This window comes from Mesocricetus auratus, unplaced genomic scaffold (genome assembly GCF_017639785.1).
Source record: "Mesocricetus auratus isolate SY011 unplaced genomic scaffold, BCM_Maur_2.0 Super-Scaffold_100008, whole genome shotgun sequence".
NCBI lineage: Eukaryota > Metazoa > Chordata > Mammalia > Rodentia > Cricetidae > Mesocricetus > Mesocricetus auratus.
In genome coordinates, this window is record NW_024429192.1 from 80,756,407 (window position 1) to 80,783,126 (window position 26,720).

General features: G+C 48.0%; 1 protein-coding gene across 1 annotated transcript in view; it reads left to right on the forward strand.

Annotated features, from left to right (window-relative positions):
* The first annotated feature begins 9,264 nt into the window (after positions 1–9,264).
* Foxk1 (forkhead box K1) overlaps positions 9,265–26,720 on the forward strand; it is a 69,732-nt gene continuing 52,276 nt past the window's right edge. Inside the window, exon 1 of the mRNA XM_040751274.1 lies at positions 9,265–9,797. Coding sequence (XP_040607208.1) covers positions 9,280–9,797 — 518 coding nt within the window. The 5' untranslated portion in view covers positions 9,265–9,279. The remainder of the gene's footprint in view (positions 9,798–26,720) is intronic.

Below are 26,720 nucleotides of genomic sequence, written 5' to 3' on the forward strand. Positions count from 1 at the left end.
GGGAGTCTGGTACCACTCCTGGGAGTTTTGGGAGTCTCCCATTGCCCTCTACAAGGCAATGTTTCATTCTGAAGAAAACAGCTTTGCAGCACCGAGACAGGAGGTCCCTGAGCTAGACACAGACAAAAATAAGGAAGAGAACCAATCGTGGAGACACACACATGCCTTTAATCCCAGCACTCAGGAGACAGAGGCAGCAGATTTCTGGTTTGACCCCCAGCACCATGTAAAATGGATGGTGGGCATGCCCCAGCTCAGCATTTAGGGGGTGGAGGTAAAAGGATCAGAGGTTCAAGGCCATCTTCTGCAACATAACAAGTGGGGGCCTTGCCTGGGCTATACAAGACTTTGTCTCAAAAATGAAAACAGAAAGCATAGGAATAAAAGAGCAGGATAGAGAGGAAAGGAGGGAAAGGAAGGGAGGGCACGTGGAAGGAGGGAGGGAGGGAGGTTTGCTCAGTCCTGTGGGACTCGGCACAGTGACAGACTCTTCTCGATTTGCAATGACCATGTGGTCACAGGTGTCTACTGGGCCTTTGAAGTATGGCCCACACCATGGGAAAATGGAATTGTATTCCATCTTAATTACAATGTCATTTTAATCTGTGCTTTGTGGCTAGTGACATCTGAACTTGATGGAAAGCTCTTAGGCCTTCTTTGGGGTTTATCAACACAAATGCTTCCGGCTCCTTTAAAAAATATGTTATGTAAAGGTGAGATTTAAGTAAAGTTAATTGTGTGTGTGTGTGTGTGTGTGTTTTCTTCTTCCCCTCTTCCTTCCTTTCTATTTCCTCCCACCCCTTCTCTTCTTTCTTCAACACAGGATGTCATGTAGCTAAAAATGTCCTTCAACTTCTGATCCTCTTGCCTCCACCTCCCCAGCACACCACCACAACTGGTTTATGCTATTCTGGGGGAGGACCTCAGGACTTCGTGCATGCCAGGCAAGCCTCTACCCACTGAGTCACATCCCCAGGCCCAGTAAAATTCCTTTTAGTGAAAAGGTCTGTGTGTGTGTGTGTGTGTGTGTGTGTGTGTGTGTGTGTGTGTGTAGGTGGGGGAAGGGAGTAGTTCTGGGACTTGAATTTAGGACCTTGTACATGCCTGGCAAAAGTTCTACCATGGAGCTACATCTCCAGCCCAGTTCTCTTTTTGATGACTATACAAAGGCATATAATTGTAATCATGATTATTTCTCTACCCCCACCTAAGTGTCACTTTGTGGTCAGCTTATCCCTAGACCTCCAGCTGCTGCCTACCATTCCTTTATGTCCCTACTATCTTGCCACCACCAGAAGGTCACAGAACCACACAGGGTGCCCGTGAGATTCATCCATGTGGTTCTGTGAACCCATGTTTGCTATAGTATACCCCATTGCATAATACGGTGCTACATTTTGTTAATCCATTCCCCTGTTCAGATGGGGTTGGATTGCTTCCTGTTTGGGGTGATTATGAATTAATAGTAATTGCAATATTTGCCTGCAGGTTGTTGTGTCAATTTAAGCTTTTTGTCTTTCTCTCTGTCTCTGTCTCTCTGTGTGTCTCTGTCTCTCTCTCTCTGTCTCTCTCTCTCTCTGTCTGCGACTAATCCACCACTGAGCCACACCCCAGCCCCTCACTGGGGGATTCTAGGCAGGTGCTCTACCATGGACCTACACTTTTATCTTTTTTGTTTGTTTGTTTGAGATAGGGTTTCTCTGTGTAACAGTCCTTGCTGTCCTGGAACTCACTCTTTAGACCAGGTTGGCCTTGAACTCACAGATCTGTCTGCTTTTGTATCACAAGAGCTGGGTTTAAAGGCATACACCACCACCAATAGGCTATGTTTTTGAATTTATTAAGACAGATTTTTGCTAAGTTACTCAGGCTGGCCTCGAGTTTACTATCCTGCTTCAGCCTCCTATGTAACTCTAGGAGTTTGCCACCAGACCTGGCTTCAGTAAAAATTTTTGTTTGGGGTGACAAATATCTAGAAATGTGAGCGTTGGTTTTGTGTGTGTGTGTTTTATGTGTGTACAGTATATGGTCACATGTGTGAAGATATGTGTGCCTGCAAAGGAGGCCAGAGAAGGATGCCGGCTGTCCTGCTCCATCACTTTCCACCTTATTCCCTTGAGACAGGGTCCCTCACTGAACCTGGGACTAGGCTGAAAGCCATCAGTTCCCAGGGATCCTCCTACCTCTACCCTGGCAGCACTAAGGCTATGGGTGTAAACATGGCCACAGCCAACTTTTTAAATGAGAACTGGAGATTCAAACTCAGGTCTTGAAGCTTGCACAGAAAACATTCTTATTCACAACCTCCTCAGTCTTTGACTGTAGTCGTAAGAAACTGCCAAGCTGTTTTCAAAGCAGTACCGCCTCCCTATGCATTGCATCAGCAGCATGGGAGTTCCAGTCACTCCACATTCTCATCACCTACGAATGATGGCAGCTTTGTGGGCTTTGGAAAGCAATGTGGAGATATGTGTAGTAATAGCCATTGTGATTTTAATTTGCTTCCTAATGACCTTAGCATCTTTAATACTTTTGTTTAGATTTTATTTTTTATTTTACATATGTTAGCGGTTTGTCTCCATGTGTGTCTGTGAACCACGTGCATGCAGTGCCTGTAGAGGCCAGAAGAGGGCGTCAGACCCTCTGGGATTGGAGTTATAATATGGGTGCTGGAAATTAAACCCAGGTTCCCTGGAGGAACAGCCAATGTTCTTAACCATGGAGCCAGCCCTAGAATCTTTTCAGATGATTTTTTTTTGTTATTGTAGTAATTTCTTTGGAAAATTTTAGTGTGTGTGTGTGTGTGTGTGTGTGTGTATCCTGTGTGCATCCAGGTACATATGCCATAGCACACATGTGGAGCTCAGAGGACAATTTTTCAGGAGTCAGTTCTCACTTTCTACCCCGGGAAGGAAGTTTTTCTATTGTTTCTTCTGCTTCCTGGCTGGTCTGCAAGCTGCTGGGCAGCTTTCCTGTCTCTGCCTCCCATCTCACCAGGAATGCTGGGATTAAAAACACACACTCCCACACATGCTTTTCAAATGTGGACCCTAGGGGGTCAAATTCAGGTGGCCAGGCTTGCATAGCAAAGGCTTTTACCTGCTCCCTCATATGCCTGTTTGCTCCCCAAATATCTCCCTCAAAGATACGCCTGCCATATTCTTTGTTGGTTTTGTTGTTGCTGCTGAGGTTTTGTTTTTGTTTCTCTAGTTATTTTACCATCTGTTTGACCCAGCCTCAAACACCTAGGCTGGGGGTGTGGCTCTGTTGGTAGAGTGCTTGCTTAGTATAGTATGCACGAAGCCCTGGGTTCCAGCCACAGCTCCTCAAGAACTAGTGTGGCACTGCATGCTAGCAATCCCAGCACTGAGGTGGTGGAGGCAGGAGGAGCAAGTGTCCAGGGTTATTCTTGGCTACATAGTGAGTTTGAAGCCTGCTTGGGCTACATGATATCCTGTCTCAAAGAAGTATAAACAAATAAACATCATCTGCCAATACAGTATGGTTTTCTTGTGGACAGCCCTGTGGCTGGACTTAGGTCGGCTTCTTTCAGAGCCTGCTGCGAGCTCTGAAGGTTTCTCTGAAGGTAAGGTGCTGGGTTAGGGTTAGGGTTAGGGTTAGGGTTAGGGTTAGGGTTAGGGTTAGGGTTAGGGTTAGGGTTAGGGTTAGGTACTGTGGGGCTCTTTTACTGGCAGTAGGCCTTTTCTCTTTTCTTTATAGAGTGCATGCTTTGTGAGACAGCTTAAGCAGGTTCTCTAGACCCAAAGGGATCCAGAGTAGAATTCAGCTTCCCACATTTTCATTGTTCAAGGACCCTTTTTAAAACAGGCTCTTTTTCTTGTCCTCTCTATGGTAGCTGTCAATATAGTCAATGAATCACTGTTTAAGGGAAAAAGAAATCGCAGACAATTAAATAGACTTGCCAAGGTCAGAGTGAGCTGGCTCTGCAAGCCCTTGATATCATTACAATACAGTTTCTTCCTCCTCAGCAGAAGAGGATGGGGGAGGGGGGAGGAGGAGGGAGGGAAGGAGGAAAGAAAGAAAGAAAATTATCTTTTTTTTCTGCTTCAGCCCCTTCTGTGTTCAGACTCAACCCCTATAACTTGTCTTGTGTGCCAGTCACACTGGCCTTGAACTTCTGGCCATCCTCCTGGCTCTGCCTCCTGAATACTAGGATGGCTGGCATATACCATTACATCCAGTTCCTAAATCCTTATAGGACCCACCACACTCTTTAGCCTTGTCTGGTTCAGCTATTGATATAAAATATACAGAAACATGCCATATTAGTCACTTCTAAGTGTCTGGTTCTGTGGCTCTGAAATATTCACATTAGGACTAGGGAGGTGGTTTGGTGGGTAAGAGCATTTGCTGTACAAGCATGAGGTCCTGAGTTCAAATCCCCAGCACCAAATCTAGGCATGGCTGGACCACACTTGTCACCCAAGTGCTATGGGTGCTGGGACAGGAGATGGCTGGGGCTTGCTAGCCACCAAAACTGCTCCAATTTCAGTGTCTAAAGGAATAAAATAAAAAGTAATAGAGAAGGACCCCTAGTGTCCTTTAGCCTCTTCCTCTGGAGGGGGTGGTATGGGGTACATGCCTATATACACAAGCGTACCTACATCACTCCCCACCCCACCCACACACACACATACACACACACACACACACACACAAAAATTTAAATTCACATTGTGGTGCAACCATCAGGCACAGTGGTGGGTAATTCCAGCCCAGGGGTGGGGGCACACAGGCAGAAGGGTTACCACCAATTCAAGGCCAGTTGAGCTACAAGAGGAATTCCAGATTAGCCTGGACTACAAATGTAAGAGCCTGTCTAAGAAAAGCCAGATAGCCAGCAAACAACAACAAACCACTCAGCAGCCACCAACACCGTCCATCTCAACTCTCTAGCCTTCTACACAGAAGTTCTGTCCCCACCAAAACACTACTCCCCTGTTCCAAGCCCTGGCTCCCACCATTCTATTTTTAGCCTCTGTGAACTTGACCAGTCTTTGGACTTCATATAAGTGGAAAGGTAGGAGCTTGGGATGTGGCTCAGCTGGCAGAGTTCTTGTCTAGCATGCAGGAAGCCCTGGGTTCCATCCCTAACACTGTGTTAACTGAGTGTGGTGACACATACTGCAATCTTAGCACTCACAGATGGAGGCAGGAGGACCAGAAGTTTAAGGTCATCCTCAGCTATATAGTAAAATTCAGGCCAGCCTGGGCTACATGAGGCCCTATGTCAGATCTAGCTATTTCACTCAATGTTGTGTTGTCAAGATTCATCCATGATGCAGCAGGTTATCACATTTCCCTTCCTTTTTCAGGATAATATTCCCTTACACATATGTAAAATGTGTGGGAATTCTTTTTTGTTTATTTGGGTTTTTTGTTTGTTTTCTTGGTTGTTTATTAAGATAGGGTTTCTCTGTGTAGTCCTGGCTATCCTAGAATTTACTCTGTAGACCAGGCTGGCCTTGAACTCACAGAGATCTACCTGCTTCTGCCTCCCAAATACTGGGATTAAAGGTGTGTGCCACCAGTTCCTGGCTTGAATTCTTGACCTCATTCCACATTCTAACTATTGTGAGTAAAGTTGTCAGAAACACAGCTTTACTGTATGAAAATATCTCTCTCACACCTTGCTTTCAGTTTTTTTTTTTTGGTGTTTTGATTTGCCCAGAAATGGTATTCAGTGTCCTATGGTAATACTATGTTGGAGTTTTCATGAATGTGAGTGCAGGTACATTATGTATGTATGGGTGTATGTGTGTGCACATGCATGTGGAGACAGAAAGACAACCTCAGGTGTCACGCTCAGAAATGATGTCCACCTCCTATGAGACAGGGTCTCTCTAGGCTAGACTGGCCAACAAGTCCCAGGCGTCCCCTAGTCTCCACCATCCCAGTGGTGGGATTACAAGCATACGCCACACACAGTCTCCTTTCTCTCTCCGGGTTCTAGGAGTCAAACTCCAGTCTTTGTGCATTTACAGAAAGCACTTTGTGGTTGTGACAGGCTCTCACTAAGTAGCTTGGGCTGACTTTGTACTCTAGGGAGATTCCCCTACGTCTGCTTACTGAGCAATGGGATTACAGGTCGCGCGCGCACGCTCGAGTGTGTGTGTATGTGTGTGAGTGTGTGTGTGTGTGTGTGTGTGTGTGTGTCTGGACCCTTGGCTTTCCCTTAAATCTGGTTTACCTAGTCTGGAAGTTCCCTAATAAGCCTCCCACAGCCACTTTGACCACTATTTTAGTCAAACTCCATGGCATCCAGAGTGACTCCATTACTAGCATGTGGATGTGCTCTTGGGGTACAACACAGATCCTCAAGGGTTCAACACAGTCCTTACTCATCTAGTTCAGATGAACTGGGTGCTTTTTCCCTGCCACAGAGACCTTCTGTCCATCCCTCCTGGGCACAGGACTTCCAGTGTTTAGCACGTACATTCCCTGGCTGGAAGCTGTCCTCCCACACTTAGCCTCCAGCCCCAGTCAGTGTTAGTTCATTCTCTGAACTCTGCTTCAAGAATCCTCAGTTGGGGAAGAGGCTCCTCAGCCTCTCTCACTCTGCTCCCTCTTGATCCGGTTCTTTTGCCACAGTTCCTCAGAGAGTTTGCCTCTGAGCCAGGTCTGGTGGCTCAGGCATGTAATCCTACCAAGCTACTGAGAAGGCTGAGGCAGGATGATCTCGGGTTCAAGGTCTGTCTGGGTTACAGTGTGAGAATAAGGCCCGTGTGGAGAACTAGGTGAAACCTGCCTGAAAATGGAAAATACAAGAAGTGGCGACAAGCAGCAAGATGGCTGGGTGGGTAAGGGGGCTTGCCACCAAGGCTGAGGACCCAAGTTTTACTCCCTAGGCCCCATACGGTGGAAGGAGAGTTGCCCTCTGACCTGAACACACGTAACAGACAGACTGATAGATATTATATTAAAGGAATGGAGCACTTATGTTCAGTGGCAAAGCACTTGCATGCACGAAGCCCTGGACTCAACTCTAGTACTGAAAAAATATGAAATGAAAACCTGAGCAGGGCATGATAGTTTTTGAAGGTGGAGGTAGGAGGACCAGGAATTCAACTTTAGCTGTAGAGCAAGCTTGAGGTTAGCCTGGACAACAAGAAACTTGGTCTCAAACAAACAAACCCAACAGACCAAGCTAAAACAAAACGAAACCCACATCAAAACCAAAACCTCTGTTCCCTGCCTGTCAAACATTCTTATCTCTAGTGGTAGCTTTCCTTAACCTTTGAGCCATCTCTCCAGTCCCTTAGTTGTAGCCTTTCTAACAGGGGTTCTCAACCTGTGGGTCGAGACCCTCTTGAGCCTACTTATCAGATATGTTCATTACAATTCATAACAGTAGCAAAAATTACAGTTATGAAGTAGCATTGAAATAATGTTTTTGGTTGGGAGCCACCACAACATGAGGAACTGTGTTAAAGGGGCACAGCATTAGGAAGGCTGGGAACCACTGCATTATAACTGGGTGACTGCTCTCCTGTTTGAGTCCAGAATGGCACTTGGGTAGGTAGGGAAGCTTCTGATCATAAGCAAGACCAATCTCCCCCACACTCTGCCATGCACTCCACACATGCACCCTGTCAACACACACCCTGCATGGCTGTGAGCAGTACACTAGATATTATGGGTCTTATTTCATATCTGTATCTTCGTTAGTCCTGAAGTCCACTGAGGACAGAACCTACGTCTCTATTCTCATGATTATTGTTTTTAAAAATTCTTTTGTGTGTGTATGTATGAATGTTTTCGAGATCATGCTCCCGTTTGTGTATGTGTATGCACATGAGTGCACAAGTGTGTCCTTTTTTGTTGGTTTGTTTGGTTTTTCAAGACAGAGTTTCTCTGTCTAACAGAGCTGTCCTGGAACTCCTTTGTACACCAGGCTGGCCTCAGATTAAGGGAGATCCACCTGCTTCTGCCTCCCAAGTACTGGAATTAAAGGCGTGTGCCACTACAGACCGGCTCTACCGCTTGGCTTTGTTTTTGTTTTTGTTTTGAGACAGTGTTTTACTATGAATGTGGAGCTCTCTGATTGGCTAGGCAGACTGGCCAATGAACTTCAGTGATCTGTCTGCCTCCACCCTAAAGTGCTGGGATTATAGAAGCTCTCAATGGCTTTTGAAGTCGGTGCTGGGGAATGAACTCCAGCCCTGGAGAATGAATGAATTAGACATTTTACCAACTCAGCCAGCTCCTTCACAGGCGCGCTCGCTCACGTGTGTTCATGGAGGAAGACTTGGCTGAATTAGCATCCCAGTGCAGGGCCTGTAAGTTCTCAAGGGATACACATGCTGCCAAACTCACCATTTAAATGTTTTCAACTACAGTTCATCTCCCGGGTATCCAGTCTCTAGGAACCTGCAGAGCTGTTCACCTTAAAAGGGACAAGGAAAGTCAGGTGTGGTGGTGTACACCTGGGACTCCAGCAAGAATCTGGGAGCCTAAACCAGGAGGGTTGCCAGTTGGAAGCCAGTCTGAGCTACATAGCAAGAGACCCTCTATGAAAAATTAATTAATTAATTAAAAGGGGTAGGCTTGGTGGCACACACCTGTAATAGCCAGGAGGATAGAGAAGGAAAATCATGAATTTGTATCCAGCCTGGTCTAGGTAGCCAAATCAGGCCAGCTTGGGTATGAGACAGTGTCTCAAACAACAACAAAACAGGGGCCAGCAAGATGGCTCAGTAAGTAAAGGAGCTTGTCACCAAGCTCGATCTGAATCCCATTCTCAGAACTCACAGGGTAGGAGAGAGAGAATAGACTCCTGAAAGTTGTCTCCTCTAATCTGCGAGCTCGCGAACACACACACATACACACACACACACCAGGTATGGGGAAGAACCAAAAGTAAATACATGAGTGAATAAAATGTAATTTGCAACATTATTTAAAAAAAAAGAAACATAAAAAAGAACAGCCGTACAGAAGCGATTCGCAAAGAGCTAAGACATCACAAGCATCCTTGGGCAACTTTGACCTGCAGCCCCAGTAGGACACTCCTAAAAACGTGGTGAGTCAAGCACCATCGCACGCACTTCGGGGCGGGAGGAGGGGGCTCTTTGGCTTTCAGCCTCTCTGCATCCGCCCACCCCGAGGTGGAAGCTGCGCGCGCAGCGACAGGGGTCCTGCAGCGCCCCGGCTCCGTTCCGCGCTGTAATCCAGACCAGGTTTCCGCGCGCGCCGCCCCGCCCCGCTCCGCCCCGCGCCGCCTCGGCCGCCGCCGGAGCCGCTCGGAGCTGCGCGAACATGGCCGAAGTCGGCGAGGACAGCGGCGCCCGCGCCTTGCTGGCGCTGCGCTCGGCTCCCTGCAGCCCCGTGCTGTGTGCCGCGGCCGCGGCCGCCGCCTTCCCGGCCACCGCGTCCCCGCCGCCGCCGACACAGCCTCCGCCCGGGCCGCCCGCCCTGCCCGCCGTGCCCGGCCCCGGCCCGGTGCCCTCCACCGCCGCCACTGCCACCACCGCCGCGCCCGCCTTGGTGGCCGCGGCCGCTGCCTCCGTGCGCCAGAGCCCTGGGCCGGCTCTAGCGCGCCTGGAGGGCCGGGAGTTCGAGTTCCTGATGCGACAGCCCAGCGTCACCATCGGCCGCAACTCGTCGCAGGGCTCGGTGGACCTAAACATGGGCCTGTCGAGCTTCATCTCCCGGCGCCACCTGCAGCTCAGCTTCCAGGAGCCTCACTTCTATCTGCGCTGCCTGGGTAAGAACGGTGTCTTCGTGGACGGAGCCTTCCAGAGGCGGGGAGCGCCAGCCCTTCAGCTGCCCCAACAGTAAGTGCGGCTCCACCCCGGGTCATCCTTCTCCGGATCTGGCCTGACCCTCCTGGCCACCCGCTGATCTCGACCCCACCCAGCCAGGTCCCTTGTCACCCCCTGATCTCGACCCTGTCGGGCCTGAACCCCTTGGTCATCCCCTGAGCTCGACTCCTCCTGGCCTGGCCTCTGGGTTGTCTCTCATCCCGTCTCGTTTTTGCTGGGTCCTAGCCCCTGGTCATTCTCGACCCCATCTCGACCCTGCCTGGCACTAGTCCCTCCAATCTCGACTCCACCCGTCTCTGATTACCTAGTCATCTCCCAGTCTTGACCCCACCTAGCTCTAACTGACCTCGATCCCACCTAGCTCCGAGACCCTCGTTACTCCGTTTCTCCACCCATCTAAGCCTGATTCCTAAGTTACTGGTGATCTCGACCTTCACCTGGCTCTGACCCGGTGATTACTGTGATCTTAATCACGACCCACCTAAGCCTGATCCCCCTGTTACCTCACTGGGCTTTGATCCCTGGGTGGGCTCTGACTGACTGATAGGGCCAAACCCAGAACCTAGTCAACCTGAAACCAACCCTCTGTCATCCCGAACCTGGACAGGCCTAAACACTGGGGTTCACTCTAACCCCTTCCCCTCCCTCCCTCCCTCCCTCCCTCCCTCCCTCCCTCCCTCCCTCCCTCCCTCTCTCTCTCTCTCTGTCTTTGTGTGTGTGTGTGTCTGTCTGTCTGTATCTCTCTCCCCTACTCCATCTGGCCCCCACCCCTCCTATGCAGGAGCTGGTTGCCCATGTTCTCCATTCCTCACTTTCTGAACCCAGGTCACCCCTAATCCCACCTGTCCTCAATACCTGAGGTTGCTCTTGACTCTTATCTTACCAACTAGGAGCAGTTACCCCTGATTTAACTTAACATGAAAGCCCTAGGGCCACCTCTAACCCTTTCTCACCCTGCCTAAATCTGACTTAAGACCATCAGCTCACCCTGACCTCCATCTTCACCACTCTGGACTCTCAGGGCCCCCCCAGACTCTTCCAGCCCTGAAACACTTCCCCTCTTACCTAAGCCCCTGGCAGCCATGAGATCCCACCCAGCCTGATTGACCATAACTCCTCCTCCCACCCATGGCCCTCAACCCTGATTCTGTTTAGCCAGAACCACCAGGGCCACTTCTGACCCTGTGGTCTGAATAATCTTGGTGCACTCCTGTCTTTGGCTCCCATAGGTCAGGACCCCAGTGTTCACTCTCTTGCCCTGGACCTGGAAGGACTGATGAGCTGCCCTACTCCTGCCTGGGAGGTGTTGCCTCGGAGGTGTATGGTGCAGGGAGCTGCCTCGGGTGTTGAGGGACAGTCCATGCCTTAAGAGCATGTCTGGAGGCACAGACTTTAAATCTAGTAGCTGGACAGGAAGTGTGGTGCCTCTATTTACCCCCAGAACAATGGTGGGAAATACAGGTCCCTAGCTTGTCCCATCTCCCAGGACACTGCTTATGTGATATTCAACGCCATGCCTACCTTATCCTCTTCCAAGCTCCCATTGTTCCCAGTCCTCTGTCATCTAGAGGTCCAGGACCTTAAGACCTATGAACCAGGCAAAAGCCATGTTAATTACCTCCTTCCCAGCCCTTTCTTTTTCTATCCAGTAATGGCTTCTAACTCTCACTAGTGTTCCATTGACAAGGTTCACGCTAGGTGTGTGTTTCTTACTCACATTCATGAGCACACTGCATGTTGAGTTTTTGCTGGGGTCGTTCCCAGGTCTGAAGCACTCATTGTGCATGTCTGCCTTCCCAGGGTCCAAATGTGTTATAGATTCCATACTGAGTAACTTTGAATGGCGACAGTGACTCATCTTATTAGGGTGTGAGAGGGAATGCCACCTTCTTTTCCCAAACCTGAAAGCGGTGTCCCTGTGGAGTGTACATGGGCTGGACTGCAGCCGGGAGGTAGAACAATTCCCTAGTGAGACTCTGGGTTCCATTCCCATCACTGAAAGAAAATAAAGCCAGATTGCCTGGAGGGACAGTTGTTCAGTCAATGGGTCACTGAAGGCATTTGAGGGCCTGAGAAAATGACAGGTGACCACTCTCTCCAAGTTTTTAGCACTTTCCTGTAACTCAGATTCTGGGAACACCTCAACCCACAGTCATCTTCTTAGGGTTCTTGTCCCAACTACCCCTGCTAGAATCTAGCTTACTATATTGTTAGGGATGGGGCTACACGTGCGGGAGCCAGAGGAAGAAGCCACTGGGTATCTTGCTCTGTCACTCTCTACCGTATTTCTTGAGGGAGAGTCTCCAGCTGAACCTGGAGCTAGATTGGCAGCCAGTGATCCTGTCTCCATCCCCATAGCACTGGGGTTGCAGCATCACAGGAAATCATACCTGGCTTTTTATATGGGTGTTGGGGATTCAAACTTATATCCTCATGCCTCTGCAGCAAGTGCAAGTCTTACTCGCCGAGTTCTTCCCAGCCCTGCTCTCTGCCTTTTGAATAAAAGGGTTTCTTTCACACAGAATTGTCTTCTCTACTGTGGGCAAAGTTTCAAACCACAGGGTCCTGCTCATCTACTGAATAGGCCAAGGCTGGTATTTTTGAAATTATGTTGGTGTGTGCAGTGCCTGGAAATCTGTCTCTCAGGAGCTGGCATGTGTAGTAGGTACGTGTCTGAGCATGGTGGCTTAGCTGGCAGGGAAGTGCTTTACCACCGAGCTCTAGAACGCTTTAGATGAGCACAGAGTGCCCTGTGCACTCTCTCTCTCTCTCTCTCTCTCTCTCTCTCTCTCTCTCTCTCTCTCTCTCTCTCTCTCTCTCTCTCTCTCTCTCTCTGTGTGTGTGTGTGTGTGGAGACTGGAAGTCAACTTTGGATGTCTTCATTTGTCCTTCACCTTCTTCATTGTAACAGGGTGTTTCACCTAATCTAAATGTCTAGGTTGGGTAGCTAGTAAATCCCAAGGTTATCCTTCTTCCTGCCTCCTCCATGCTGGAATTATGATCCCATACCAACGGGATTTTTTTTAAATGTGACTTTTTTGTTTGTTTATTTGCTTTGTTTTGTTTTGTTTTTCAAGACAGTTTCTCTGTGAAACACTCCTGGCTGTCCCAGAACTCACTGTGGAGACCAGGCTGCCCTTGAACTCATAGAGATCTGCCTGCCTCTGCATCCTGAGTACTGGGATTAAAGACGTGTGCCACCACAGCCCAGCTTTAAGTGACTTCTAAGAATCAAACTCAGGTCTCATGTCTGTGAGGCAAACACCAACTGAGCCATCTCTGCAGGCCAGCTGTGCATATTTGACTTGAGGGTTGTTTCTGAGCACAGTCCATGTCTGCAGAGTCCATAACCAGTGTGTGTAAGGAAAACTGGCAAATGGATGTCATGTCTGTCCTGCTTCGGAAAAGCCTGTCAGCAGACCAGCTGAGCAGTTCTGGGAGGTCTCCTGTTGTTTTTGACTATAGGGAATTCCAAAAGAAATGGTCTCATGCATAGGACAGAATGTTGCCAAGTTCTGGATTAGAGTGGTGTTTAAGCATGTTGACATTAAAATAATCCCAATACTCCAGTGAGTTCAGAGCAAGGCTGTTGTAGCTATACTGTGTGTGTGTGTGTGTGTGTGTGTGTGCGCGCGCGTGTGCGCGTGCGTGTGCGTGTGTGTGCACGCATATTGGGATCAGAGGTGGTCTCTAATATCAAAGTACCATCCTTTATCACTCTCCATCCTATATTTTGAGATAGGGTCTCTTACTGAACTGGAGCCTGCTGGCTTGCCTAATCTGACAGCCAGTAAGCCCTGGAAACCTCTTGCCTCACCTCTGCAGCACTGGGATTACTGGAATGTGACGCTGCACTCATCTTTTGCTTAGGAGCTGGGGACTTGACGTCAGGCCCTCGTGCTTGCTGGCACATCACCACTAGAGCCCTCTCTTCATCTTTTTTGTTTTTGTTTTTGTTTTTTCGAGACAGGGTATCTCTGTGGCTTTGGAGGCTGTCCTGGAACTCGCTCTGTAGACCAGGCTGGCCTCGAACTCACAGAGATCCTCCTGCCTCTGCCTCCCAAGTGCTGGATTAAAGGCGTGCGCCACCAACGCCCGGCTCCCTCTCTTCATCTTTTGCTTAGGAGCTGGGGATGTGAAGTCGCCCTCGTGCTTGCTGGCACATCACCACTAGAGCCTCTCTTCAGCCCCAAGGCTCCCATTTTTTAACCCCCTATTTTTATCTTGAAAAATTCATTAGTGATTTGGAAATAATGGCAGTTTTTCAGTGCCGTTTTTTGTTTTGTTAGTCTGTTTTGCATCAGAATTTCATCGACTTAACCATTGCCCACCTTCAGCAAGCTCTGGTAACTCTAGGCTTGGCAGTTTTGTCCCTTGTTGATGCCCACACTGATTCCCAAAGCAGCCCCATCCTCAGCTGCCTTCTACTCCACTCTCAGGATAGATGACAGTGACAGCCATATGGGTGACGTTTGCACACACCACACACTCTCCTAGGCATCTCCCACACAGGAGGGAAACCAGAATCCAGCCCAGCGGTTGTTAGAAGTATGTCTTCAGACCTTCGATACTTTCAGTTACTGTTTGGAAAGTGTCTGCTCATATAGCTGGTCTTGATACGTTCTGTTTGATCCTTGGGTGGAGAACCACCCAGAGCTGCCAGGCATGCAGGCAGAGGGAGTGTACCTCTGTGGTACCCGGGATCAAACCTAGGGCTTTATACTTGATAAGTAAGCACTGTATCACTGAGACACACCCCAACCCCTCACTGGGGAATTGTAGGCAGGTGCTCTGTCACTGAGACACACCCCAGCCCCTCACTGGGGGATTCTAGGCAGGTGCTCTACCACTGAGCCACACCCTCGAGCCTCTTTTCATTTTTTATTTTGAGACAAGTTCTTACTAAGTTGTCCACGGTTGTCTTGAACTTTGAATTTCCTGCCTCTGTCTGCAGAGTAGCTGGGATGATAGGCTTACATCGCCAGGTCATATTTGTCCCTGGGGTTTGACTCAGCCTTGTCCTTGGTTGGGCTTCAGTGTCTGTGCATTCAGTGTGTTGAATATGAGTGTCTGTGTTGGTGATGGTATCTGTATGTTTCTTTTTACTGTTTACTTTGGAATTGATGTTGAACTTGAAAGATGTACTTACCCCTTCCTAGCTTTTCCTGCTGCTCTACCACAGCAGAGCCCTTGCATAGAGTCCCTGGTTAGGCTCAGTTAGGGATCAGGTTTGAGCCCCAGTACTGAAGAAACAAAGTAAAAATAAAAACACTTGAGTACTGAGCTCCCTGTGCCCAGCACCTAATATCCACAGTTGCTGTCTTACGGCCACTCCCTATCTTCTTCCCTAGTTATGCTTAACCTAGAAGCAAATCATAGGTGTTGTGTTACCCTGTGAAAGGTAAGGATCCTTTAAAGGGAGAGAAAGGTCACCACAGTGGCTCGTCTCACCTACAAAATAAATAGTAAGTTCTCCTGTTGGCAGTACCCACTCAGAACCCCACTGCCTTACAATGTTTGATTTCTCACCCAGGACTTACTAGAATCAGAGTCTAAAGAAGGTCCAGGCATGAGACTATCTGTCTTGTGTCTTTTGTGTGCAAGTGTGTCTGTGTAAGTGTGTGTGGGTACATGCACATATGTGTATGGGTAGGTATAGGGGACAGAGATCAACTTTGGGTATCATTTCTTGGGAATTGTATATCTTTTTTTTTTTTTTTTTTTTTTTTTGAGCTGGGTTTTCTCACAGGACCTGAAGCTCATCAGTTAGGCTAGACTGGCTGCCATTGGTCCCAGGAATCATCCTCTCTCTACCTTCCCAGCTCTGAGATTACGAGCCCACTCTGATGTTTAGATGGAACTCAGGCCCTCATTCTCAGACAGTGAGCACTTTTCCACTCAACTACCTCCTGAGCCCTGAAGGATATGCGTCACCTATCACATAACCCATGGGCTCCACAGGTCTCACTTGCTCTCTTGTTGAGTAAAGCCCTGAAGGACCAGGTCATTTGTCCCCAGCAGGTCCCCAGCTCCTCCTAAGATTGACTTTGAGAGACACAAGCAAACCTTCCCTTTTTCGTACCTGGGTGTAGGATCAAACCCAGAGATTGGATCACATTCCAGTTTGATCTTTATCTTTTCTTTTTTGGTCAAAACTGCCGCATAACTGGTTTTTGGTATGGCAATCAGGAGACAAACTGTCTTCTTGATCAGATTAGATTGTGTGTGTGTGCGCACCCAAGCGTTGTGTGTGTGTGCAGGCCTCTCTCTCTCTCTCTCTCTCTCTCTCTCTCTCTCTCTCTCTCTCTCTCTCTCTCTCTCTCTCTGTGTGTGTGTGTGTGTGTGTATGTGTATGTGTGTGTGTAGGTCAGAGTACAGCCTCCTGCATCATTCTTCAGGAGGGTTTAGAGGCATGGTCTCTCACTGAACCTGGTGCTTACCAAGTAGGCTAGGCCAGCTGGTGAAGGAGCCTCGGGGATTGTCCTTTTCTCCACCTCCCTAAGCGCTGGGATCATAAGCCTGTGTCACTGAGCCTGGCTTTTATATGTGGATGGGCTCTGGGGAGTAGACTCAGGTTCTCATGCTTTTTTGGCTCTACTGACTGAGCTCCTTCCCTCCCCACCCCTTTTTGTTGGCTAGCCTCAAACTCTCCATGTGACTTAAAATGCTGATCCTCCTGCCTCCACCTCCAAGTGCTGGGGTGACAGGTGTGTTAGCAGCTTTTGACAGTCACTAACTGAGTTCTGTTCGTTGTTACTAGGACTTTCTATGGCTTATTTGGATGCCAGCATCTGGTAAGGCAGAGGAACTGAGGGGCTTTGCCTTGGGGCAGGACAGATGGTGGATGTTACAGATCACAGCCATCAGACTTACATTCTGATAAAATAGAACCAATTGTAATGGCCACTTTGCTACCCAAGGAATTGCTTCATACCTAATGAAAAGATACATGACCGTTCTTTGCTGTTTCCAGCTGGTCAGTTGACAGTAGCCAATTAGTTGTGAGTCATTGAGCAACTAGTTAGCAGCTGGGCAATATGTTGAAATCCATTTGAAAATGCCTGGCTTAGACAAGACGGACAGTTCCTCTGACTTCTTCCCATCGCCAAGCATCTTTAGGACTGGTTACAGCATTCTTCTTCTGGAGTCCTCTGCCTCATCTTCCCCCCACCCCCCCACTCCCCAGGGAGCTGCTGGATGGGGGCAGGTTGGGCAGGAGTGGGTGTTGGCACACAGCTTCATCTTGCCCATTGGCATAGGAGAGGGTATCAGGTCAACCCGCCCTGGGGTCAAAGCTGGAGGATGCGGAAACTGGGGTTGTGCTTAGCCAGTGTCTGCACAGAGAGAACCCTGGCGCAGCACAGAAGGAAGGAGACTGGAAGGGCCAGGCTCTTGTTGATGGGAGGGCAGCAGATGCCACCTGGAAGAGGAGACAGTCACACTGCTCCTAGGGCCTTGGAGTAGGACAGATCCTAATGAAAGACCTGAGAACAGGTGTGGGGTGGGGTGATTCTTGAGTTCGGTGGAGGAGAGCTGGAGTGCACAAGCTGGGAGGTTGGGGGGAGAGAGCTGTTGCTTGGCAGTTCTGAGGTCAGGACTGAAATACAGCCCCCTTCTACAGAAAGGCTTCCTTCTGTTTGCTGGGAAGCACCTGCTGTTGCGTGTCAGGCTTGTCAGACTTGCTATGCTGTGGTCTGGTTACAAAGTTGCTTCCACAAGGCCTGTGGGGGCCTGGAGCTGCAACTCTGTGAGTAGTCTGTGCAAAGCCCTGTGTTCTGTTTCAGGACGGCATAAACTGGTTGTGATGGTGCACACCTGTAATTCTAGCATCCAATGGGTGGAGGCAGGAGGATCAGAAGTTTACAGCCAGCATTGACCACATAGTGAGTTCAAGGCTGGCTAAGGCTATGGGAGACCCTGTCTCTAAAAAAACAAAAACACCAAAACCAGAAAGTTTGTGGGGATGTAGTGAATTGGGTGCTGGCATAACAATTCTTTGCTAAAAATGTAATCCATTCAGTTTGCACTGAGGGCTCAAGGTCTATCGCTAAGGAACAAGGTGTTTTTTTTTTTTTTTTTTTGGTTTTTATGAGACAGGGTTTCTCTGTATTGTTTTGGAGGCTATCCGTCCAGCCCAGCCTCGAACTCACAGAGATCCGCCTGCCTCTGCCTCCCGAGTGCTGGGATTAAAGGCGTGAGCCACCACCACCCAGCAAGGAACAAGGTTTTTATAGATTCTCTTTTGTTGAGAATGGGATCTTATGGAACCCAGGCTGGCCTTCAGATTCCACTGTAGCTAAGGATGACGGAATTGATCCTCCACCTCCCAGCTGCCGGGATCACAGATGAGCACCACCCCAGCCAGCATTTCATATTTAGCTATAGGATATGTATAGTAATTACATAATATATAATTTTGAAGAACGGTCCATAGGAAAGATGTTGGTCATGTAGTGCATCCTAACTGATTTTGTACCAAGCGTATGGAAGCCGTTTCGAGCTGATATAGACTATGTAGAAATGTAATGGGGGGGGGTCTTACTTGATGCTTTGGAAGAAGACCCAGCTCCGCTTTAAAAAGTGGAAATGAAAGCAAAGGAGCCGGGGGTTTGCAGACCGAGTGATTTGCAATTTGTTTTTGCATCTTGTGAATGTCGGAGGATAAACTTGCTAAATTAATGACAACTCAAATTGCAGTCATGCCTCATTTCCATAATTACCCTACATTTAAAGCATTTCATATTAAAATGAGAGGATTATAGAAAAAAATGCTTTTACTTTGATTCCTGGAAATGGGCCCTGTTATAACTGTAGCTGGTTTTCAAAGTGTCCTTTCTCCTAAGTTTCTAGCTTCCAGGCAAAATGTTGCTGGTTAATGAGAGAGAGACAGAGACAGACAGAGACAGACAGAGACAGAGACAGGAGACAGAAGGGAGCAGGGAGCTGGGGATAGGGTGGCAAGAGTCTGAGTCCCAGCCCTGGAAAGATGGGGTGGGAGGAATAGAAGTTCTAGGACATTCCTGGCTACATAGCAAGTTTGAGGCTGAAACAAGGTACATGAGACCTCAAAGAAGAAAACAAACAAACAAAAACCAATAGGACCTTTTTTATGAAAAACAAAAAACAAAAAGCCCAAAATCTGTATTTGGCCAGACGTGGTGGAACATGGTGGTTGCCTCATCATTTGGGTAGTTGGAGGAGGATCTTGAGTTGTAGGCAGCCTGGACTTCATAGAAGAGCCTGTCTCAAAGAAACCCCCAATTTAAACAAGATGTGTTATATGTTGTATTTTGGTTGTGTTGTCACTTTTGGGGTTTTTTTTTTTTTTTTCAGATAGGGTTTCTCTGTATTGTTTTTTGGAGGCTGTCCTTGAACTTGCTGGGTAGACCAGGCTTGGTCTCCAACTCACAGAGATCCACCTGCCTCTGTCTCCTGAGTGCTGGGATTAAAGGCATGCACCACCACTGCCCGGCCACTTTTGGGGTTTTATAATTTATTACGTGTGTGTGTGTGTGTGTGTGTGTGTGTGTGTGTGTGTGTGTGTGTGTGTGCGCGCGCTTGTGTTTATATAGGTGTGCATACCACCACATATGTGTGGAGGGCAGAGGACAGTTTCCAGGCATTGCTTCTCTCCTTTTAATATGGGTCCTGGCAATAGAACTCAGGTCAGGAGGCTTGGATAGTGAGCATTTTTTACCTGCAGAGTCATCTCACCAACCCAGTTATTTCAGTTTATTGTAAGTCTCTTGAGTGTCTCAACGTAATGAACCAGCTAGACTCCCAGCTGCTTCTGCTCTCAGTCGTTGCATTATGTTATTTTGGCTGAAGGACATGGGGGAGATTTGGCCACACAGCACCATAGCTGGAAACCAGGGGAGCATTCAAGTAGCTTGCCAGATAGTCGTGTCTGCCTGGCTTTTGTCTCTGACCAGGACTTGACAAGTAGCTTCCTCGGAGTTCGTTGCAGTGCAGAAACTGCATCTATGTGCTGGTGTTCAGTGTTCGCTCTATGTTCAAACCCTTACTGTATCTCATTGGGAATCAGTCACCCCCTCATGACACTCATGATTTTATGACACCAGACATTGGCGGTGGGAGATGTCTTGGACTGAGTCATGCAGTGTGGTGATATCTTGGTCTATCTTCTGACAAGCTTTATTTTTACAAGAAAGATATCATCACAATGCAGTCTTTGCAGGTTTCTGCACATCTTATTGAATAAGGCTCTTACCCTTAGGTTTCTTGTATAAACTTGATTACAGACAGTTGCGAGCTGCCATGTGGGTTCTGGGAACTGAACCTGGGTCCTCTGAAACAGCAGTCAGTGCTCTTAACCACTGAGTCATCTCTCCAGTCCCAATGTTGTTGTTGTTGTTGGTGGTGGTGGTGTTGTTGTTGTTGTTGTTGTTGTTGGTGGTGGTGGTGGTGGTGGTGGTGGTGTGTGTGTGTGTGCGTGTGTATGTGTGTGTGTGTGTGTGTGTGTATGTGTGTTTGTAGATCTTAATAGGAACAAGCTCTTTGATACAACATAGTTTTGTTGTTCTTTCTGAGACAGGGTCTCATGTTGCCTGAACTGCCTCAAACTCACTGTGTGTTTGGGCCTGACCTGGGAGATGGAGTGGTAGAGCACCTGCCTAGAATCCCCCAGTGAGGGGCTGGGGTGTGTCTCATTGGTAGTGTATGTGCCTACCATATAGAAGATGCTAGATTTAGTCTTTAACCCTGAAATTGTTTTTTAAGAGAATGTATGACTTCCTTATGTATAGTTGAAGCTGTGTGCAGCCTCCTGTATAGGGGCTATGTGGTCCAGCATGGTGGCTGTGATGGGCACATGATGGTTGTGATGGGCAGCAGGTAAATCAGACTCATAGGCAATACAGGGTGCTGGGACCAGAAAGCCCTCTCAGAAGTGCCACTCCACCATGTGATTGGCAATGACTGTGTGACACATGAGGAGCCTCCTTGTGTTACCAAAAGGCCTTGGCTGTAAGGCACTGATTGAGAGTGACTGGTGAACTTAGCAGCACTTGGGAGCTTCTGTAGAAGGAGCAAGGCTGGAAGTCACCTGCCAGCCACCTTGGCCCTAGGTTGCAGAAAAGCGAACCCCGAGGAGGTGAGGGGGTTCCTCCCTTTGTCCCTGAGAAGCACACACCCAATCTGCCTCACAGGTAGGACCCTGCTCTGGGAATGAAGAATGACTCATAGAAGCTGGAAGAAAACATTCCTCCCCCAGGAATACCCAGGAATATCCAGCTGCCTCTGGTTTCAGCCATACCAGCCAAGAAATGCTGGCTCCTGCCTTGGTTTAGACTGCTCAATACCCAGCTTCCCTTTCCTGAGCGGTTTTCTCTATAAATCACAGTGTAGGCACATTCCCCCCATTTACTTACCCTTAGATTGACTAGCCAGAGATGCCATGGAGAAACTAGAACTTACTATAGCATTGAGCTGTAGTAAGGCACTGGGTGTTTTGTTTGTTTGCTTTTTATTTTTTCTGTTCAGTTTTTCAATTACACTTGAGCAGCCAAAGGTGCAGACTGGTCCCCAGTGTCCTTGATGTAGCTTCAGGGCCACAGGTCTCCTGGCTACTAAGCATAGCCACGGCATTGGTTTATCCATGTCACAGCGGAGGTTTTCTTCAGTGTGAGGATTCTTCTGTCTTGATCTCCCATCTCCTTATAGGAGCTCTGGAATTAGAGGTGCATTCTATCCATGTTTAGTGTTATGTGGGTTCTGGGGATTCGAACTCAGATTCTCACAGTTGCATGGTAGTCACCTTACCCACAGGGCCATCTCTTGAGCCAGGGATTTTTTTACAGTGGTGTCACTGTTCATCCTGGGCATCTTAACTCTGTTTGAGTCTGACTCCTCAGCATCTCATCCCTGTCCTTGCAGATGGTAAGACTCTTTGACAGGAGGGTGGCAGCTGTGTGTCTGCCTGTGTCAGCCTGCCACACCAGGTGCATTTACCTAACAAGCTGTGTTGCTGTTGTTATGTGTGCCTGCTTCTTAGGTAGGTTCTCTCTGTAGATCAGGCTGGCCTTGATCTTATGATTCTTCTTTGTCAGTTTTCCAAGTGTTGGGTTATAGGTGTGTACCACCATGCCCAGATGCCTGACAAGCTCTCACAGTGCTCTTGCCCTGCCATGGCAGATGAGTAGGTGTTGAGATGAGAATTGGCTGTTGCACAAGAGTCTCTTGAGGTCAGAGGCTTGCTGCATCTGGAGGTTGCACCAGCCCCAGCTTGCCCTGTGCAGTTCATCAGAATCTGCATGGCTGGTGACGGACAGAGGGAAGAGAGCAGCTGATCTCACTTCCACTCATGACTGTGAGCAGAGCTCAGTCCCTGGCTTCTCCAAGGAAGGGCAGCATGCCCAGACAGATGGAAACGGCAGCTCACTGACTGAGCAACTGACCAGTCAGTGTGGTCAGTTGGCCAGCTGCAACCTGGGGACCAAAGCCTGCCAGCTGCCTATGTTTGTAAATAAAGTTTTAAAGACAGGCATGGTAGCACCTGCCTGTAATCCCTGTACTTGGAAAGCGGAGGTAGGAGGATGTGAATTTGAGGCTAGCCTGGGCTACAAAGTTTAAAACAAATAGATAATTTTATCAGTACACACTGCCTATGGGTTTCTGAACTGGCTGATGTTGCTTAGCTGAGAGTCCTGTAGCCTTGGAGACATAGTTGTTTAGACTCTGCTTTTGGCTCCACCCTCAATTGCTCTTGACTCCACCCCTATCGACATTCATTCTCTTTAGACCAGGACCTTATTCTGAAACTCAAAAGCCTGGAAGTACCAGCTTTCTTTATACACAGTTCCAATTTTCTTGTCACTCTTAAACCCACATGTTTCATGCATTGGTTTGGGGATACGAATGGATCTTTTCCCCCTGTTGTTTTCTTTCTTTTTTCTTTTTCTTTTTTTTTCAAGACAGGGTTTCTCTGTATTGTTTTGGAGGCTGTCCTGGATTCGCTCTGTAGACCAGGCTGGCCTCGAACTCACAGAGATCCACCTGCCTCTGCCTCCCGAGTGCTGGGATTAAAGGCGTGCGCCACCAACGCCTGGCTGTTGTTTTCTTTTTTGTTGTTGTTTTATTAAAAACATACTTCTCTCATGATTACATTTAGTTTAGTGTGTGTCAGCAGAGAAACGTGTATGTGGAGGTCAGAAGACAACTTTTAGGCGTCAGTTCTCTCCTTCCAAGGTCTTGTGGGTACTAGGCTTGGTGGCAGGCGCCTGGACCCTCTCTCTGAGCCATCTTGCTGACACATTTTTTTCATTGTCTTATAGATGATTTATGTTCCTGTGTAGAGAAGGTAGGCATTTGGGTGTTTGTGCATTTCTTTGGCATGTTATAATACTAGTTTATTTTCAAAGTTTTGAGTTTGAAAACACTGGAGCTTACACAGATAGTTGTAGGGTGAGTACTGATCCTTCCCTGAGTCATCTGCCAGGATTTCTCCACGTGGGGCTTCTGCTTTGTGTCCTCAAGCATTTCCTGTGTGTGCAGAGTGATGCATTCTGTAGCCAGTGCCTCCCCCCCTTAATATTGCAACATACATTTTTCTGTAAGAATTTTTATAGAACTTCAATTTTCAATTGAATATTGATAGGAAACTGACCCAGGAGTCTGTATAGCAATCTTTTAAGCTGCTTTATTAGCACATATCAACTATACATACAGACATGTAATGAATTTTGGTCATAGTGGCCCTCCATTCCCCTCTCTTTCTGCCTTCCACTTGTCTGGATCCCCCCTCCTCTTTGGAGCTGGTCTGCCTTCTGCTTTTGTGCCTTTATTTTTTTATTTGTAGTGTTTTCTCTGTGAAGGTGGGTGAGGGATTGCTTACAAGAACGTGGGCACCTTGCCAGTGGCTTCACCCCTGAAGAAAATGTGTCCCCCACAAGCAACCAATAGCCGTGTAGATCTCAGGGAGGAGTGGAACCTCATGAGCTCCCCCCATACCTTTTTTCAGCTGTCCCAATAGCATCTTTTAGAGAGTTCTAGATCTGTCTGTCTTTCATCTGTTTGTAGTACTAAGGATTGAGGCCCAGGACCTCCCAAACCCTAGCCAGGAGACATACTGCTGAATGGCCCCTCTTGTGCGCTTAGGATATTAGGCATGCACTGCTGTTGGCTAAGTGTTGTATTTATTGTCACTTACTTCAGTCCCTGTAACCCCCAACGAATCCTCAGCCTTTTAATCTTTATTGACCATGACATTTTTAGAAAAAGAAAACAGGCCAGGTATTTTATGGAAGGGCCTGCACACCTCCTTAGGATGTGGCTGATAACACTGGAGTGCATTCCTGGCTGCTTGAGTACCACGAGGTTACTGTGTGTTTTTTTTTGTAGTTAGTAAGTGATGTTTGGCCATTAGCCCAGTGCAGAATATTTTGTATCTGTCTTGTCACATTTACCTGCTTCTAGTAACAATTTTACAGCCCCCTGCATGTGTTTCCTAGTCTTTATCTGCAAACAGTGATATTTTGTCTCTTTCTTCCACTGTTTCTTTTCGTTGTTCTGGTTGAACGGGCTGGACCTCCGAAACCCTTTTGGGTAAACAGCCTGGGAGAAGGGACTCCTGTCTTGCAGCTAGCTGGAAAAGAAATACATGGAAACATTCCAGTGAATGCAGATTTCATGGCTTAAAATCTGCTTCCTGCGCTGGAGAGAAGTCTCAGTGAATAAAGGCACTTACTGCACCCGCCAACACCCGGGTTCGGAACCCCAGAACTCATGTAAAAAGTTGGATGTAATAGTGGGTTTGTAACCCCACACGCCTGTGGAAAATGGGGGGCAGACATAGGACAATCTCCAGAAGCTCATGGGCTAGTATGGCTTGTACAGTGCTGAAGAGACCCCTGGGTAGAAAGGAAAGGACCAGCACCCCAAGATTGTCTTTGGACCCCCACATCAAACAGATCTCCACAACTAATACCCCCCACACATATACAATTAGTTAATTAATTGTTTAAAATAGACACCCTAAACTGGGCTTTGTGGCAAATGCAGGAGAATAAACAATTCAAGATTACCCTTAGCTACAGAGTGAATTGAGGCCAGTGTGGTCTACATAAGGCCATATCTAAAAAAAAAGAAAAGAAAAACCAACAAATAAAAAGATAAAAAGCCTGCTTCCTAGTCAGTTCCAGTATAACACATCTTATGTCCTCGCCACTCACAAAGAAAAGGCAGGAAGATTGCTTGAGCCCAGGGATTCGAGACCAGCCAGGACTGTTTATTATACAGCAAAACCCCATCTTGGTAATAAGTAGCTGCTTTGTTCAGGATGCCCTTGGTTAGGTCCCTCAACACCCACCAGCCTGGTGATACCTTGTGGTTACATGTTTTGGATGCACATTCAGCTCGGATGCTGTTAAAGGACCACAGTGTTCTTGCTCACTGGGGTAGTGCCTGGCACACAGCCGGTTAATACTTTACCAGTCCTCTTTGGCAGGGAGAGTTCACCATGGAGGCGATCTGGGAGGTGATTTGAGGTTCATTCACTTTCCTTTCAGATATGGTCTCTGTAGACTAGGCTGCCCTCAAACCTGATGCTATAGCCCAGGCTACCCTTGCTTTCCTGATCCTCCTGACTCCGTCTCCCAAGTTCTGACATTAGAGCATTCATAACCACACCTGACTTCTCTTGGTGCTTGCAGGCTGCAGCTGATCAAGGAGCATTTGGGAGAGAAAGGGGTCAGGAGTTAGAGACCACTCTAGATGACTCAGTGTCTATCAGATCGGACGGAGCCATGTGCAACAAGACCCTGTCTCAGAAAAACAAAAAATGATTCAGGTTAAAGTCAGGTGTGGTGGTGGTACATGCCCACAATACCAACATTCCAGAGACAGAGGTAGAACCTGGGCAGGTGTGAAGACCTTGTCTACAGAAAAGAAAAGAAAACCTGAAAATTTTAAAAATCTATGGTTCAGTTGGCAGAGTGCCTGTCTAGTATGTGTTAGGTTCAGAGTTCAATTCCCAGCACTTCGTTTACTGGGCAGAGTGCACCACTGTAGAGCCAGCACTCAGTGGAGACAGGAGGATCAGGTCATCTTCTGCTACATAGTTTAAGGCCAACCTGGCCTATGAGACACCTTGTCATAAAAGAGAAGGAAGGAAGGATTAAAGATTTAGCTTAATTGGGTGAACTGGGGTGTCCTTGGGCAAGTATCTTTCCCCTAGAACCTCTATTTCCCATCTGTAGAATGGGCACACCGCCTACTGTGAAGGGAATTACAAGAACTGCAAGAGGAGAATTAGAAATATTCTTGTGGGTGTCTGGTATGTAGAAAGTGTGGCATCCCCCTCCCCACATCACTGTCCCCACCTTGTTCTAATGCTCCAGGGACAGTGACCTGGGTGTACATGCTGAGGTCTGGTCTGGAGGGAGGGACATGTCGCCATACTCGTGTGCCACTATGGGAGATCACCAGTCAGCTGACAGGGTGCCTGTCCTGGGGTCAGGTCGAATTCTTGGGCTGCCTGGAGGATGGGGGCTGGGCTTCTTCTAGCTCCCTGCTGGCCTGTAAGCCCAGAGGTTCTAGAGCAGTTTATCTGGGGTAGGACCTGGAGCGCGGGGGATTTGAAAAGACAATTGCAGTTTACCCTAAACTCCTTTGAGAAGCTTTTCAAAGGTTCTAGGACTGCCGGGGCCTGGGTGGGCTGGAGAGGAGAACAAAGGCAGCGGTGCTGTCCCCAGGCCATCCCAGAGGGTTCTGATGGGTGCTTTGTGAAGGCAAAGTTATGTGTGGGTCAGAGACAGAAACAAACTTGACTCCCAACCATTGGTGTGTGTGAAGGCATTTTAAAACCAGCAGAATGCGTGGTGTAAGGAATTCTGATTACCCACTGGGGAGCCCATGCTGCTTTATGTGTGTGCACATTTATCAAGCCCTTTCTTTTTGGGGTGTGGGGGAGGGAGAGAG